The sequence below is a fragment of the Desmodus rotundus genome, chromosome 8 (assembly GCF_022682495.2).
Source record: "Desmodus rotundus isolate HL8 chromosome 8, HLdesRot8A.1, whole genome shotgun sequence".
NCBI lineage: Eukaryota > Metazoa > Chordata > Mammalia > Chiroptera > Phyllostomidae > Desmodus > Desmodus rotundus.
In genome coordinates this window covers 89,604,923-89,618,693 of record NC_071394.1, presented here as the reverse complement: position 1 = coordinate 89,618,693, position 13,771 = coordinate 89,604,923, and the positions used below count along the sequence as shown (strand labels likewise).

The window sequence follows — 13,771 nt, the reverse complement described above, 5'->3', positions numbered from 1 at the left end:
TGGCCTGGATGACATTATGCTAAGTGAGTTAAGCCAGTCAGAGAAACACAAGTACCATATGATTTCACTCCTATGTGGAATCTAGTGAACAAACTGAACTAACAAGCAAAATAGAGACAGACTCATAGAGAACAGGCTGACAGCTCTGGGTGGGGCAAGTTGGAGGGTGGCGGGATGGTGCCAAAAAGAGAAAGAAAAAAAAAAAACAGAACTCACGGCCACAGACAATAGTGTGGTGAATGTGGAGGGGGGTGGGCAAGGGTGGTGGCTGAAGGTGGAAGAGGGTATGAAGGGATAAATGGTAGTAGGAAAAAAAACCTTGAAAAAAAAATAGGAAAGTTGGTTAAAACTAACTATAGAACTTGGGGAGAAAATTTTTATTATAGAGAGTTTTTATGTTCAAATCGTCTGTATTATAAATACCTCACTCAAAAGTCTTGAAATTCATTCATTTTATTATATACACTGGACAGGGGAGATTTAGGATTGGGATTAAATCCTATCATTGAGGCCTGGCTTGTACGCCTGCCCTTGACTCTGTCAGTCTCCCAAGTGTCTCCCTATAGATAAACAATGGAGCCATCTGGAACCATATGGCAGCTGAGGAGAACCCATCCAAATACTAAGATAATGAACTCAGGGGTCACTGCTAATACCAACTGCATTCGATTAGACATTAGGCCAAGTGCAGACAAGAAACAAAACTGTCCTTTATGGAGTCACTGAAGTTAAGAACAATCTAACAATAGCCAGGGGGGAGGGGGGAGGGTAGGTACAGTGGGAAGAAGCGTTTTCAGGAACTACTACTATAAAGGACACATAGACAAAAGCAAGGGAGGGCGTGGAAGCCAGGGAGGGAGGTGGGTTTGGATGGGGTGGGGGGAGGGGAGAAAATGCAGACAAGTGTAATTGAACAGTAAAATAATTAAAAACAACAACAACCTAAAAAACCTGCCATTTATGGAAGCTCTATTTGTGGACGGTTTTCAAGAGCAGAAAGAACATATTATAAAGTAAATATCAAAGATTTACCTAAATTCCCCAACTAAATCTAACCACAGGTAATCTTTTATTTCTTCCACACTGTTGAAGAATTTTCTTTACAACAGTAATTATTGTTTTCTCCACATTCTTACTTTTGCAAAGTTTATTATAACTAGAAGTCACATCATATTTTTAGTTATTTATTTTTTATCCTCACCCAAGGACATTTTTTTTTATTGCTTCTTAGAGAGGAAGGGAGAAAGTGCGAAACACCAATGCAAGAGACAGAATTGATTGGCTGCGTCCTATATGAGCCCAGACCAGGGAATTCTAGGCACCCAGTCTGGGGAGTGAACCCACAACTTAGGTATATGCCCTGACCTGGAATTGAACCAAAACCTTTGGGTTAAGGGGTGATGTTCCAACCAATTGAGCCACACCGGCCAGGGCTCACGTCAGATTTTGAGACTGCTCCCTTGACCTGGAGTTCCTTTACAGCTTTGTGCACAAACACGAGGTGTGGTTCCTTCTTTCCTTTTGTGGCTATTCACTCTTGAGCTTGAGGAGTATGCCAGGCTACCTCCTGGAGAGTCTGCTCTACTGCACAGCACATACACTCTCTGTCCATGTGGCTGCTTAATCTAGTCATCCCTAGTGACAGGTGACAGAGCCCTGGACTTATTAGTTACCTATTATGAGAACACAGAAAGCCCTCTATAAAACAGAACAAGGCATTTCTGTAGACAACCCAGACCTTATTAAGGATACGAAAACAAATTTTGGGAATATAAGGTAACTTAAAAGTTCAGAAAATGATTCTTGAAATTTCTCATCCAGTTGCCTAAAAATCAATGAATTCATTATAGAGAGAATGGTTTTCCTATATGAATTTTCACAGATCTATAGGTTCCTCCTAATTCTCTATGAGCCACTGAGGAATTTGATACAACTTAAAACTTCTCATGGGCTCTGATGTATAGTTCTCTACTTAGGAAAGGGGACTTTCTTTGGTGTTAGAATGTAGAAGGTTTATTGTATAGTTTATGGTGGAAAGTACCTTCCAGAGCACTGTTTCAAAAGTTTGTTCCCTGAACTCTAGATTTTTAAAGGGTAGTATGTGAAAAATGGTTCTACAGTCAAATCAATCTGGGAGCTGATGTTTATTGTTTTATTTATTGCGGGCACCTCTCAGAGTCTTGAGTACTTAGAGCCCTAAGAGGGTGGGGCAAGAAGAGCCAAGCTAACAATGTTTTTTAACTCATTGATCAATTGGAATCTTTTTTCAAGGATCACCTGTTAACAATGTAGAGACCAGTGTTAGAGTGGAACTGTTTGGGAAATACGATTTTAGAGAGCTTTTTATACCTCGTTCCCTGATCTTTTGGTGAGGGTTAGATAGGAAATGAAAGTACTTAACTCAGTGTTGAGTAAAGAGTAAGGAGACAACTATAATCCTGCGGAAACAAAGTGGGAACAGTCTCATTCCAATGAAACGTGGGGCTTTTAAGTGCTGATGTCAAGTGAAAAGCCAGGTCAGTTACAAAGCCACAAGGTTTGAGGACCACTGAGGAAATGTCTATTACTTGGCCCACCATGGATAGTTCATAATTATGTAATGAATAAATTCATGAAAGCCCACAGCTTCTACTTCACCCAACTCTGGGGAGAAAATGCTATCAGTTAACCTTTTTTAAAGAGATTTTATTTATTTTTAGAGAGAGGGGAAGCGAGGGAGAAAGAAAGGGAGAGAAACATCAATGTGGGGTTGCCTCTCATGCTCCCCCTACTGGAAACCTGGCCCGAAACCCAGGCATGTGCCCTGGGAATTGAACTGGCAACCCTTTGGTTCACAGGCCGGTGCTCAATCCACTGAGCCATACTGACCAGGGCATCTTTTAAACTAAAATACAAAACAGAAAGAAAAAAAAAAAGTTCTAGAAAAGCCTCTCATTTGGGTCAAACTCCTAATGATGCTTAATGAAGGCGGTGCAAATTAACAGGTGCAGAATATCAGGATACTTTTCAAAGACTATATAAATTCTTAAGTCCTAGCAGAGACTGCAGGGAAGAAGAGGCATGAAGCTTTTTCAGAACTACCTGTTGTAGGTTAACTTCTGCACTCCAAAACCACTTTCTCCCACTGTAATTTTATAGAAAGAGAAAAAAAAAAGTTCTCAATTTTCATGTTAAATCAAAGACTCGAGGGTAAACAAACTTATCTTTTAGGCTTAAAACTAAAAGACAAGCTTTTTTGAATTATTTCTGCTGAACCTGGAGGTGACTTCCCCAGTCCACAAGCCCCCTGTAGGTCTTCTCCCCCGCTTTCACCTTCCCAGTCAGCATGCAGAGTCTCACCCTCTCATACTCATCCTTGGCTCGGCTTAGCATCTCCAGGATGTCGATGGGCCTGTGGTCACTGCAGCCATTGGCCTGGCTGGGACTCTGCTTATCGCGAGCAGCTTGCTGAGAGCGCCGTGTCTCCTCTTCTACCACCCTGCACGAGGAGAACCATGTTTTAGAAAGACCTGTTTAGACGCAATCTGACCGAGAACTCTTCTGGTGTTCCTTTCCAAGCACACAGGAAACATGTCATGATAACACTGCCCTCACACTATAAAACACAGAGCCTGGGTTATCTCAACCCGGAATATATGACTGACCAATACACCACCTTGTTCACAGCACTGCCAACCAATACACTTCACTGTGAGAAGGACAACGATACAGAATTCCATTCTAGAGTTGTTAGAAATAGGTACTTTAAAAACTCTGCTAAATTATCTCCTTTTTTGAAGTATCTCACAGTCTAACTGATAAGTAAACTTGAACGTGGACAATGCCACCACGACAAAAGAGGTCTGCATAGCTGAACAACTCACTGTGGAAGTTTGGAATGAAAGAAAAGATTCATTTCTTGAAAATAAAGATCTTGGAGAATCTTCAAAAGTATGATAGCACTACAGGCAAACAAAAGGTTTCGCTCATTTTCTCCTTAAAAATCACTCAGCAGGTAACTGAGGTCAGGGTAACTGTGGCAACGCTCTTTATTCTGATTGGTGCTGCTTAGGCTAATTCTGCACTTGAAAATACATAAAGCAAGAAAATTTGAGGGTTAAGAATGTCACTTACAGGGTTGGGGGTCTCTAAATCTATCTGTGGGGTTTCATTTCTTAAGAATATCCCCCCCATAAAGGTCTGAAGCAATTATAGCGAAATGTCAGCAACTGAAAGCGAGGTGGTGAGCACAGGGCTTCTTAACTGTTTCTTGTATTTTTCTTCAAGCTTGGAATAATAATAAGTTTTAAATACGGCAACTAGTCTTTTTTTTTTTGTTCTTTTTAAGATTTATTCAAGTTTCAGTTCCAATTGCAATGAATAGGCCTGCCTGCCACAGAATATCAGTGGCACAGTCACAACTCGATCACTGTATTAACTGAGCATTTTTCAGACAGTGATGATGACGGGCAACACAACAATTCAGCAGTAAAGGTTCTGTGCTGCTGTTGTTATGTTTTTATGGAATAAGAGGAACAGGACGACAATAGGTTGTTTAGTGCCACTCAATTCACTACTTTAAAACAGTCCACCCAGGAACCCCTAGTGTATGAGGTTTCTTTTATTTGAGAACATTGGGTTAAACAATATTAAAGACTTTTTTTTTTAATAGCAAAATCATTCTGAATTTTTTAATGTACTAAAATATATTATAATTCTCTAAGAAGGGTGGGCTTATATATTTCCCCAAATTTATTTGACTACAGAATCTTCTCCTGAGGCAGGATTCCTATTTGGAAAATGCTGCTTTAAGGTAATGATGTCATTTTTCTATCTACATTCTTATAGCGCTTAATAGGATTATTATTTCTTTTTAAAAAGATTTTATTTATTTTTAGAGAGGGGGAAGGGAGGGAGGAAAAGAGGGAGAGAAACATCATCAATGGGCTGCCTCTTGCAAGCTCCCAACTGGGGACCTGGCTCACAACCCAGGCATGTGCCCCTACAGGTGACTGAACCAGCAACCTTCCTGTTCGCAGGCTGGTGCTCAATCTACTGAGCCCCACTAGCCAGGGCAGGATTATTATTTTTAAAACAAACGTAGAACCATGAACCTTATGGTAAATTGAAAGAAGACTGGCATGTAATGAGGATCAGACCATTCAGAATATTGATTCTTTTATGTCCACACTGGTAATCATCTCTTGGGAAATACTGTATTGTAACTGTGAGGTCTGTAGCAAAGGATAAAAAGACTGGAGAGATAGACATTGGTTATTTTTTGATGTTGAATTATAAGCAATTTCACATTTCTCGGTACTTTATTTTCCATAGTTAATAGGTACTCCTTCAATATGAAGAAAAAAGACTACTTAAAATAACTTAATATATTCAGTTACAGATTACACTGGCCTGAATCTATGTTTCATCAAGGACTCTGGCCACAGTCTGCTTCTACCTACCTCCTATCATGCTGCCTGGCTTGTCCATGCTTGTATTCACCTCTCTGCTGACCTGGACAATATCTGTACTTTTGATTCAAAAGAAGACATTTCTAACAACCCTCTGTTCACCTGTGGAACAGGCAACCTTACAAAGCTCACCAGTGCTGAAAGCGGAAGCTGTTGGGTGGTGTGGAAGGGACCCTCCCCTGAATAAGGCTTGGGCTCTCAGACCTCCTCCAATTCAAACTTTGAAGACAGACCTTGATTTCTCTCCCTTCCTCTCAAGTCATCAAATATGCCCCTAAAACTATCTGTAAGATCAGGAGCAAAGCTCACTTCCATGAATTCTCTTAATTTTATAGTCTATGCAGACAAACACTGAAACAAGTTTTACTGTTAAACAGTTTCCGGCGGAAGGGATCTCCTCTTTAGGAGAGTCAACATCTTTTATCAAGTTTAATGGATTTTCCACTTTGCAATCACCAAAGAGAATTTTCAAATGTATATACAGGACAAGGTTTAGAAATTTGCTTGCTCTCCTAAACAGCTTCTCAGTTTTTATAAACCACTTTGGAATAAATAGACTTCTTACTTGAAGAATTTTTATTATATTGCAGCTGTCAAAACAGTGACAAAAGATCTAAATTTAACAGAATGGGCACTGACAGACACATTTATTTAGATGCATAATATGCCAAAAGGAATTTTACCTGTGTTTCTTCTGGTTAGCAGACATGACATTTTGAAATATGTAGCAAACAGAAGCTGTACACAGGCAAAGTTAGAGCAAAGAAAGATAAAGTAGCCTTTTTTATCTTTGATGTCCAGAATGCCACGTATCACAAAGTTAATGTTAACATATAAAGTATTCTCTTCAGTCATAAATAGGCCCGACACTTGAAAACTCACTGTCAATAGTTTTACCAGGGCATTCTCTAACCACTTTCGATACTTCTGCACTTCAAGTAAAGTAAGCTGAAAGCTTAAGCGAATGTCTCTTTTGGGCCTTTCTGGTGAAAGAACCCTGGATGCTCTTCTTTTTCCTCTCTGCTTTCTGCTTCTACTTCCTCATCCTATTTTGGGGTTCAGTACAGTATTTTCAGACAGGCCTTTAGTCTTCAGTTTCATTTACCATCTGAAGCTTTACATTACGGGTACTACTTGCTGTGATAGAGAAAAAAAGCTCAAAATGGTTTCCTGTAAATAGCTGTAAGAGCTAAAGAAGCGAGATTCTCTTACTCAGGCTGCAAAAGCTCTCAGCCTGCAGGACAAAGTTTAGATACAGTTGACCCTTGAACAATGTGGATATAAGCGGGCACTGATTCTCAGCACAGTCGAAAATCTGAGTATAGCTTTTAACTCTCCCCAAAACTTACCTACTAATAACCTACTGCTGACTAGAAGTCCTATTGATAACATAAATATAGTTGATTAACATACGTTTTCTGTTGTAAGTTAGAGAGAACAAATGTTATGAAGAAAATCACAAGGAAGAGAAAATACATTTACACTATTGTATGTATTTATTGAAAACAAAATCCATGTGTAAGTGGATCCACAGAGTACAAACCTGTGTTGCTCAATGGTCAACTGTATTACTATATTCCAAAGTTTAAATGTTAAAAAAATATTCCAGATAACCAAGAAGCAACAAATCTGCATCTTCTAGGTAAACAGAAGTAAGCTGCCTCTCCTGTTACTTTCAAAACTACACAGTAGTGTCATCAAATAAATGACTTTGTAAAATAGTTTTTATCCTTTTTCGGAGAAAAGATGCTCTAAAGAGAATGTGGTTCTAGAGAGCCAACACATTCTCAAATATGAATGACACAGGTTCACATGGAGCGATCCTCAGGGGGTGCACACGGCCTGCTCTGTGAGCTGTAGCCAGAGCAGGGAAGGCAGGTGGCTGATTAACATCCAGTCAGGACATGTTAGCAGTCCTGGATTAAAACCTTAGCTATGAGTGCTTCTTGTAAAGCGCAAACATACCCGGAACTGAGGTTTTGGGGTTAATTATTTATTTACAAAAATTAGTTTTAAAATAAGATTGTTTCAAATAACTAAGATTGCTTTCTTCCAAACACATAGATAAAAATCCTTCAGGAGAGAAAAGGGAATCTTGATTTGACAGAGGGGAAAGAGTTGTCAACATTTCTGAGAAGATTCAGGCAAAAACTGAAAAGGAAACGTAAGTGCACCAGAGTAAGTGTGCCCACTGTAGCGTTTTGCCCAGAGCTCTGGAGCTCCTCAGGCCCCTCCAGAACCACAGTGTCTCAGGCACCTAGAATCCAGACCAGCAATACCAGCAATACAGATGAGCCATGAGGCGTGGCCTCTGCTGGCAGGCTTGAGAAAGGACAACGAACCACCCTTTAGAACATCAACTCAATGAAACTTGTTTTCCAAACTCCAAGATTCTGACTTACAAAAAAATCTCCTGGAACACAATCTATTAAAGGATTGGCAACTATTAAACCTAGAATCTATGTCAAAGGTAAATTCACTTAAGGGGTAAATATGGATGTGTGCAGTCCTCCACCAGCTACTGAACACAGTACCACTTGTTACAGAGAAAATCAGGAGAGAACCTAAGTCAGATGTGGTGGTCAGGCTGCAAACTGCATGCAGACAGCATCATATGACGCTGAGCAATATGATGGCACTAACCACACGTTTAACAGTAAGATTCTGGTTAAACTACAGTCTACCCGCAGGACTGGATACAATGCAGTCATCAGAACACTGGAGAGGGCTGTCTAATGATCTGGAAAAATGCCACTGACATGAAAAGTAGGATGTACATACAGCATGCTATTTTTGCAAGAAACAATCAACTACACAACGTAAAGGACACATAAAGAAAAGACCAGAAGGAAACAGGCTAACATGCTGACACACATTGGGTGTCATAGTAGGACTATAAATAATTTCAGATTTCTTTAGGCTTTTCTGCCTTTTCCAAATTTTTGACAACAAACAGGAAATTAGGAGGAAAATATGCAAGTTAGTACACTCCAGTAACAAAGTAAAGTAGGGAGAAAAGTAATTTTTCATTTCTCATCTATCATTAATTAAATAAATCTATGGACTGATATAAATACTTACTCCGCCATGAGTTTGGCTATGCGATGACAGTCATTCTTGTCATAAAACCAGATACTGTATATTGACACTTGAAAAACAAAGAGAAAAAAATGATAAGGGGAAATGAGGTTTCAGCATGCACGTAAGTAGTATAGTATTACTATGGAATGCCACAGAATTTATCACCAGACTCTCAAATTGTTAAAGGTTCCTCTAAAGGAAAAAATGCCTTTCCCCAAAAATGTTAAAAAAGGTCTTAATTATTGAAAACCAGTTTACCAGCTATCAAAAACTAGAACCTTTGTGAGCCTTGAAACTTAAAAATACAAAATATTATGTCACAGTAAAAACAAAGCTTTAAAAACAAATACCAGCCCCAGACCCATCCTATGATCAACTCTGCCATCACACTTCTTTTCCCATCTTTTTTTTTTTATCCCCAGTATGGTGATCAGCACAAGAAAGCCCACAAAAACAATTTGGTGACTAGATAAATGAACTTTATTAAAGATAACAATATATAAATATACTGTATATACTTTTTGGATAACGCAGACTAGAAATACTGAATATATGCCAAAATAAGCACGTGGGTAGGTATGGCGTACTGCTACCATGTTCACCTACTGGGACACAGCTTGTCCCGGGCTGTACCTCTTTTCTTATTTTCAACTACTCCCTGGTAACAGGAAGGGCAGGTATCATTACGCTTTCTTTAAAAAACTGAACTTTTAATTTTGATATAATTTTAGTTTCATATGTATTGTAAAAAAATAAGCAGAGATCCTGTGTGCCTTTTGTCTCCTCCAATTGCAACATTTTGTAAAACTGTAATACAGTATCACAGCCAGGCTACTGATGCTTATACAGTCCAAATATAGAACATTTCTATGGCCACGAGGATCCCTCATGCCCTTTCTTGGCTACGACCACCTCCCACGGCCCCATTCCATCTCTGACCACTGGTACACTAATCTGTGTTTCTATAATGTTGTCATTTCAAGAATGCTATATAAACGGAATCATATAGTATACAACTTTTTGATATTGACTCACCTCACTCAACATAATTCCCTTGCTTACATCAATAGTTCATTCCCCCCATACTCCGTTTTTGTTGAGTATTTCATAGTACAAATGTATGAGTTTGTTTAACCATTTATTTATTGAAGGACATCTGGAGTGTTTCCAGCTTTTGGATATTATGAATTAACCTACTATGAAATGTTTGCGTACAGGTTTTTGTGCAAAACTAACTTTTTGTTTCTTTGGGTTAAATGCCCTAAAGTACAGTTACTGAGCCACAGTAGTTGCATGTTTAGTTTAATAAGAAACTGTTAAGCTGTTTTCCAGAGTGGTGCTATTTTATACTTCCACCACCAATGTGTGAGCAATCTAGTTTGCATTCGTACCAGCACTTATTGTTCTCAATGCAAAGTTCTCTAAACTTTTATATTCATTCTAATAGGTGTACAATATAGCATATTTTTTTTTGGCAGTTTGATAATTATTTGACAATCAGGAGTTAGTTCTCATTCACATTAAATGTTCATAGATTTTTGAAGGTGGTGACAGGTAACCAACATATAGAGCTTGTGTGGTCAATCTTCACCCTCATTATGTTTTCTGGACAACCGTACCTGAATACAGTATGGGACATTCCTGTTCCTTTGGCCCAGACAGCTTTGTTGAGCCTGGTATCGATGTGCACATCTGGAGTTCCCATCTCCTTCACGGCAAATTTCCGGATCTCTCTGAGTGCCCCTGGGGCAGGCTTCTTGAAACCCACCTGATGGGTGTGCTTGTAAATGCTGATGGTGTATTCTCTGGTCACTACCTCACTGTCGGCAGATCAGCTCTTGTTCCTCTTGCTACCCTTCTTCTCAGGAGCCATTCTGCTGGGCCCAGGTTGGAAAGGAAGTCATTGTGTGTTTTTTCTTTTAATTTTTTATTTATTGATTTTAGGAAGAGGGGGAGATCAAGGGTGACATCATTTTTTTTCCCCACTTATATATTCACTGGCTATTTCTTGCATGTGCCCTGACCAGGGATGGGACCCGCAAGCCTGCACATTGGGATGATGCTCTAACTGAGCTACCCAGCCAGGGCCAAGTCATCGTCGTTTTAATTGACATTTCCCTAATAGCTAGTGATATTTATTGACATCTCTTCATGTGCTTCTTTGTCATCTATATACCCTCTTTAGCCAAATGTGTGTTCATGTCTTTTGCCCCTTCTAATTGGATATTTTTTTTTTACTGTTGAATTTTGAGAGTTCTTTATACAGGGTCTGGCACAAATAATACCCCTTTTTTATTACAAAATCTTTTATTACAAAGTCATAAGCATGTAATTCTGTAACATAATATCACACTCAAGCACACCATATGACATTTTAGGTGAAATATTCAAATTGCTGTCCCTCTCACATGAGACATTCACATACCCTACCAACCACACTTAAGCAAACCTTACTTCTACGGGACACTGTATATTCAAGATACTAGTCCTTTGTCAGCTATGTGATTTGAAAGTATTTTCTTCATGTCTGCACCTTATTTTTTCATCCTCTTAATAAGGTCCTTTCAAAGCAAAATTTTTAATGTTGACATGGTCCAAATCACAGTTTTTCCTTTTAGGAATCATGCTTTAGGTGTCAAGTCTAAGAACTCTGTGCTGAGTCCTAGTGCCAGAATCTTCTATGTTTTTTCTTAGAAGTTTTATATATTTGCATTTAAGTTGGTGATCCATCTTGAGTTAATTTTTGCATGGAAAGATTTATGGAAAGGTTCTTGGTTTGTTTTTCCTCTTTTTGGTCTAATTATTCCAATATTATTTGTTGAAAATACTCTCCTCTATTGAGTAACCTTTTATACCCCTGTCAAATATCAGTTGGGCACACCTGTGTGCATCTATTTCCAGATTATTTATTCTGTCCCATTTGTTTACCTCTCTACCAATACCCTACTGTGTTGATGTCACAGCTACACAATAGGTCTTCATATTGGTTTGAATAATTCCTTCCTCTTTATGTTTGTTTTTCAAGATTTTAGCTTATAGGGCCTGTGCCTTTCTATTTCAATTTTCGTGTAAGTTTGTCTATGCCTATAAAAAGCCTAGCTGGGATTTTGATAGGGAGTGCTTTAAACTGATAGGTCCATTTGGGAAGAGTTGAAATCTTTACTCTGTTGAGTCCTTTAATACACGAGGAATATGGTACACATGTCCATTTGTTGAGGTCTTCTTTCATTGGTATTTTCATTATTTTATTTTTTTTAATTCTCACCTGAGGTTATGTTTTTACTTATTTTAGAGAAAGAGGAAGGGAGAGAGAGAAATGTTGCTGTAAGAGAGAAACATTAATTGGTTGCCTCCCCATATGCGTTCCAACCGGGGATCGAACCTGTAACCTTTTGGTGTACAGGATGCTCCAACCAACTGAGCCACCTGGCTAGGGCTCATCAGTATTTTATAATTTAAGTTTTCACCCAAGTATTTAATTTTCTTTGTAGAGATTATAAGTGGTATTGTTTTTAATTTGGTTTTCCACAAGTTCATTGTTATATGCAGAAATGTGACACATTTTATGTGTGTTGATATTCTATCCTCAGACCTTACTAAACTCACTTATTAGTTCTAGGAATTTGTACATAGACAATCAGGTCATCTGTGAGCAGGAACACTTTTATATCTTCTTCCCCAATCTGTAGACCTGCTAGTTTTCTTTCTTGCCTTACTGCAGTGGCTAGAACTTCCAGTGCTGGGTTGAACAGCAGTGATGACACTGGACATCCTCGTCTTGCTCTCGATTTTAGAGGGGAAAACTGTGAGCCTTTCAAAAAGCCTATAAACATGATGTTTGCTATAGATGCTCTTCATTAAGATGAGATAGTTCACTTCTATTTGTAACTTGAAAGTTTTATTCATAAACATTGGATTTTGTCAAATTATTTTTTTGTGTGTCAAAAAATACAACATGGCCCTGGCTGGTGTAGCTCAGCAGCTTAAAGCATTGTCCCGTAGACCAAAAGTTTGCGGGTTTGATTCCTGGTCAGGGAACATGTCCAGATGGTGGGTTCAATCCTTCGTCAGGGCATGTACGAGAAGACAACCAATTGATGTCCCTCTCTCACATTGATGTTTCTCCCTATCTCTGCAAAAGCAATGGAAAAAATGTCCTCAGGTGAGGATTAAAAAAACCCCAAAACAATATGATCACATGATATTTTTCCTATCTCCTCTTTAGCCTATTGATACAGTGGATTACATGGATTGATTTTCAATACCAAACAAGATTTGCATATCTGGAGTAAAGCCCATCTAGGCAATTTTTATATTTGTACTTATTGTTGGATTTGCTAATACTTGGTTGAAGATTTTAAAAATCTAATTTCATGAGAGATAATGATATGTAGCTTTTCTTTTGGTACTGCCTTTGTCTTGTTTGGTTATCATGGTAATACTGGTCTTATAAAAATACCAGTTTGGAAATGTTCCCTCCTTTTCTATTTCCTGGAAGAACCTGTAATATTAGTGTAAATTATCCTTTAAATTTTCCATTAAAATCTTCTGGGCCTGGAGAATTCTGTTTCATAAGCTTTTAAATTATGAATTCAGCCCTGACTGGTGTGGCTCAGTGGGCTGGGTGTCATCACCGAAACCAAAAAGAAGCCGGTTTAATTCCCGGTCAGGGCACATGCTTGGGCTGCGGGCCAGGTCTCTGGTTTAGGGTATGTGAGAGGCAGCCAATCAATGTGTCTCTTTGCCTTTCTCCCTCCCTTCCCCCTCTCTCTAAAAGAAAAATTATGAATTCATTTTCTTTAATGGATATAGGACTATTCATGTTATCTATTTTATGTTGGTTGAATTTTGTAGTTTGTGGTTTTCAAGGAACAGGTCCATTTCTTCTACGTTGTCAAGTTTCTGAGTATGAAGTTGCTTACAGCACCCTCATTACTTTTAAAGCCAGGAGGATCTGTAGTAATACCCATCATTTCAATCCTGATACTGGAAATCCATCTTCTTTTTTTAGTCCTGCTAAAGATTTATTAATTTTATTGACTTTTTTCAAAGAACCAGCTTTTTGTTTAATTGATTTGATTTTTCTCTATTTTTAATTTCATTGATTTCTGCTGTTATCTTTATTCTACCTTATTTCTTTATGCTTTCAGTTGATTTTGCTCTTCTGTTTCTAATTCTTGAGGTAGGAATTTAGTAGGCTCTCAGCCAGTGTTGCCTGAAGCAGTGGAAAGAGTCTCCCA

The 13,771-nt window shown here is 38.6% G+C and overlaps 1 protein-coding gene across 5 annotated transcripts in view; it reads right to left on the bottom strand.

The window, feature by feature from the left end:
- Nucleotides 1-13,771, bottom strand: part of DCP1A (decapping mRNA 1A) — a 57,087-nt gene that overhangs the window by 22,056 nt on the left and 21,260 nt on the right. For 2 of the 5 annotated variants that reach the window (XM_045192184.3, XM_045192187.3), the window contains 2 exons: nucleotides 8,532-8,598; nucleotides 3,313-3,478 (listed from right to left, as the gene is read on the bottom strand). In XM_045192184.3, coding sequence (XP_045048119.1) covers nucleotides 3,313-3,478; nucleotides 8,532-8,598 — 233 coding nt within the window. Of the gene's footprint in view, nucleotides 1-3,312; nucleotides 3,479-8,531; nucleotides 8,599-10,150; nucleotides 10,406-13,771 lie in introns of all 5 variants that reach the window. The other 3 variants (XM_024556510.4, XM_024556509.4, XM_045192185.3) reach the window with 2 other exon arrangements.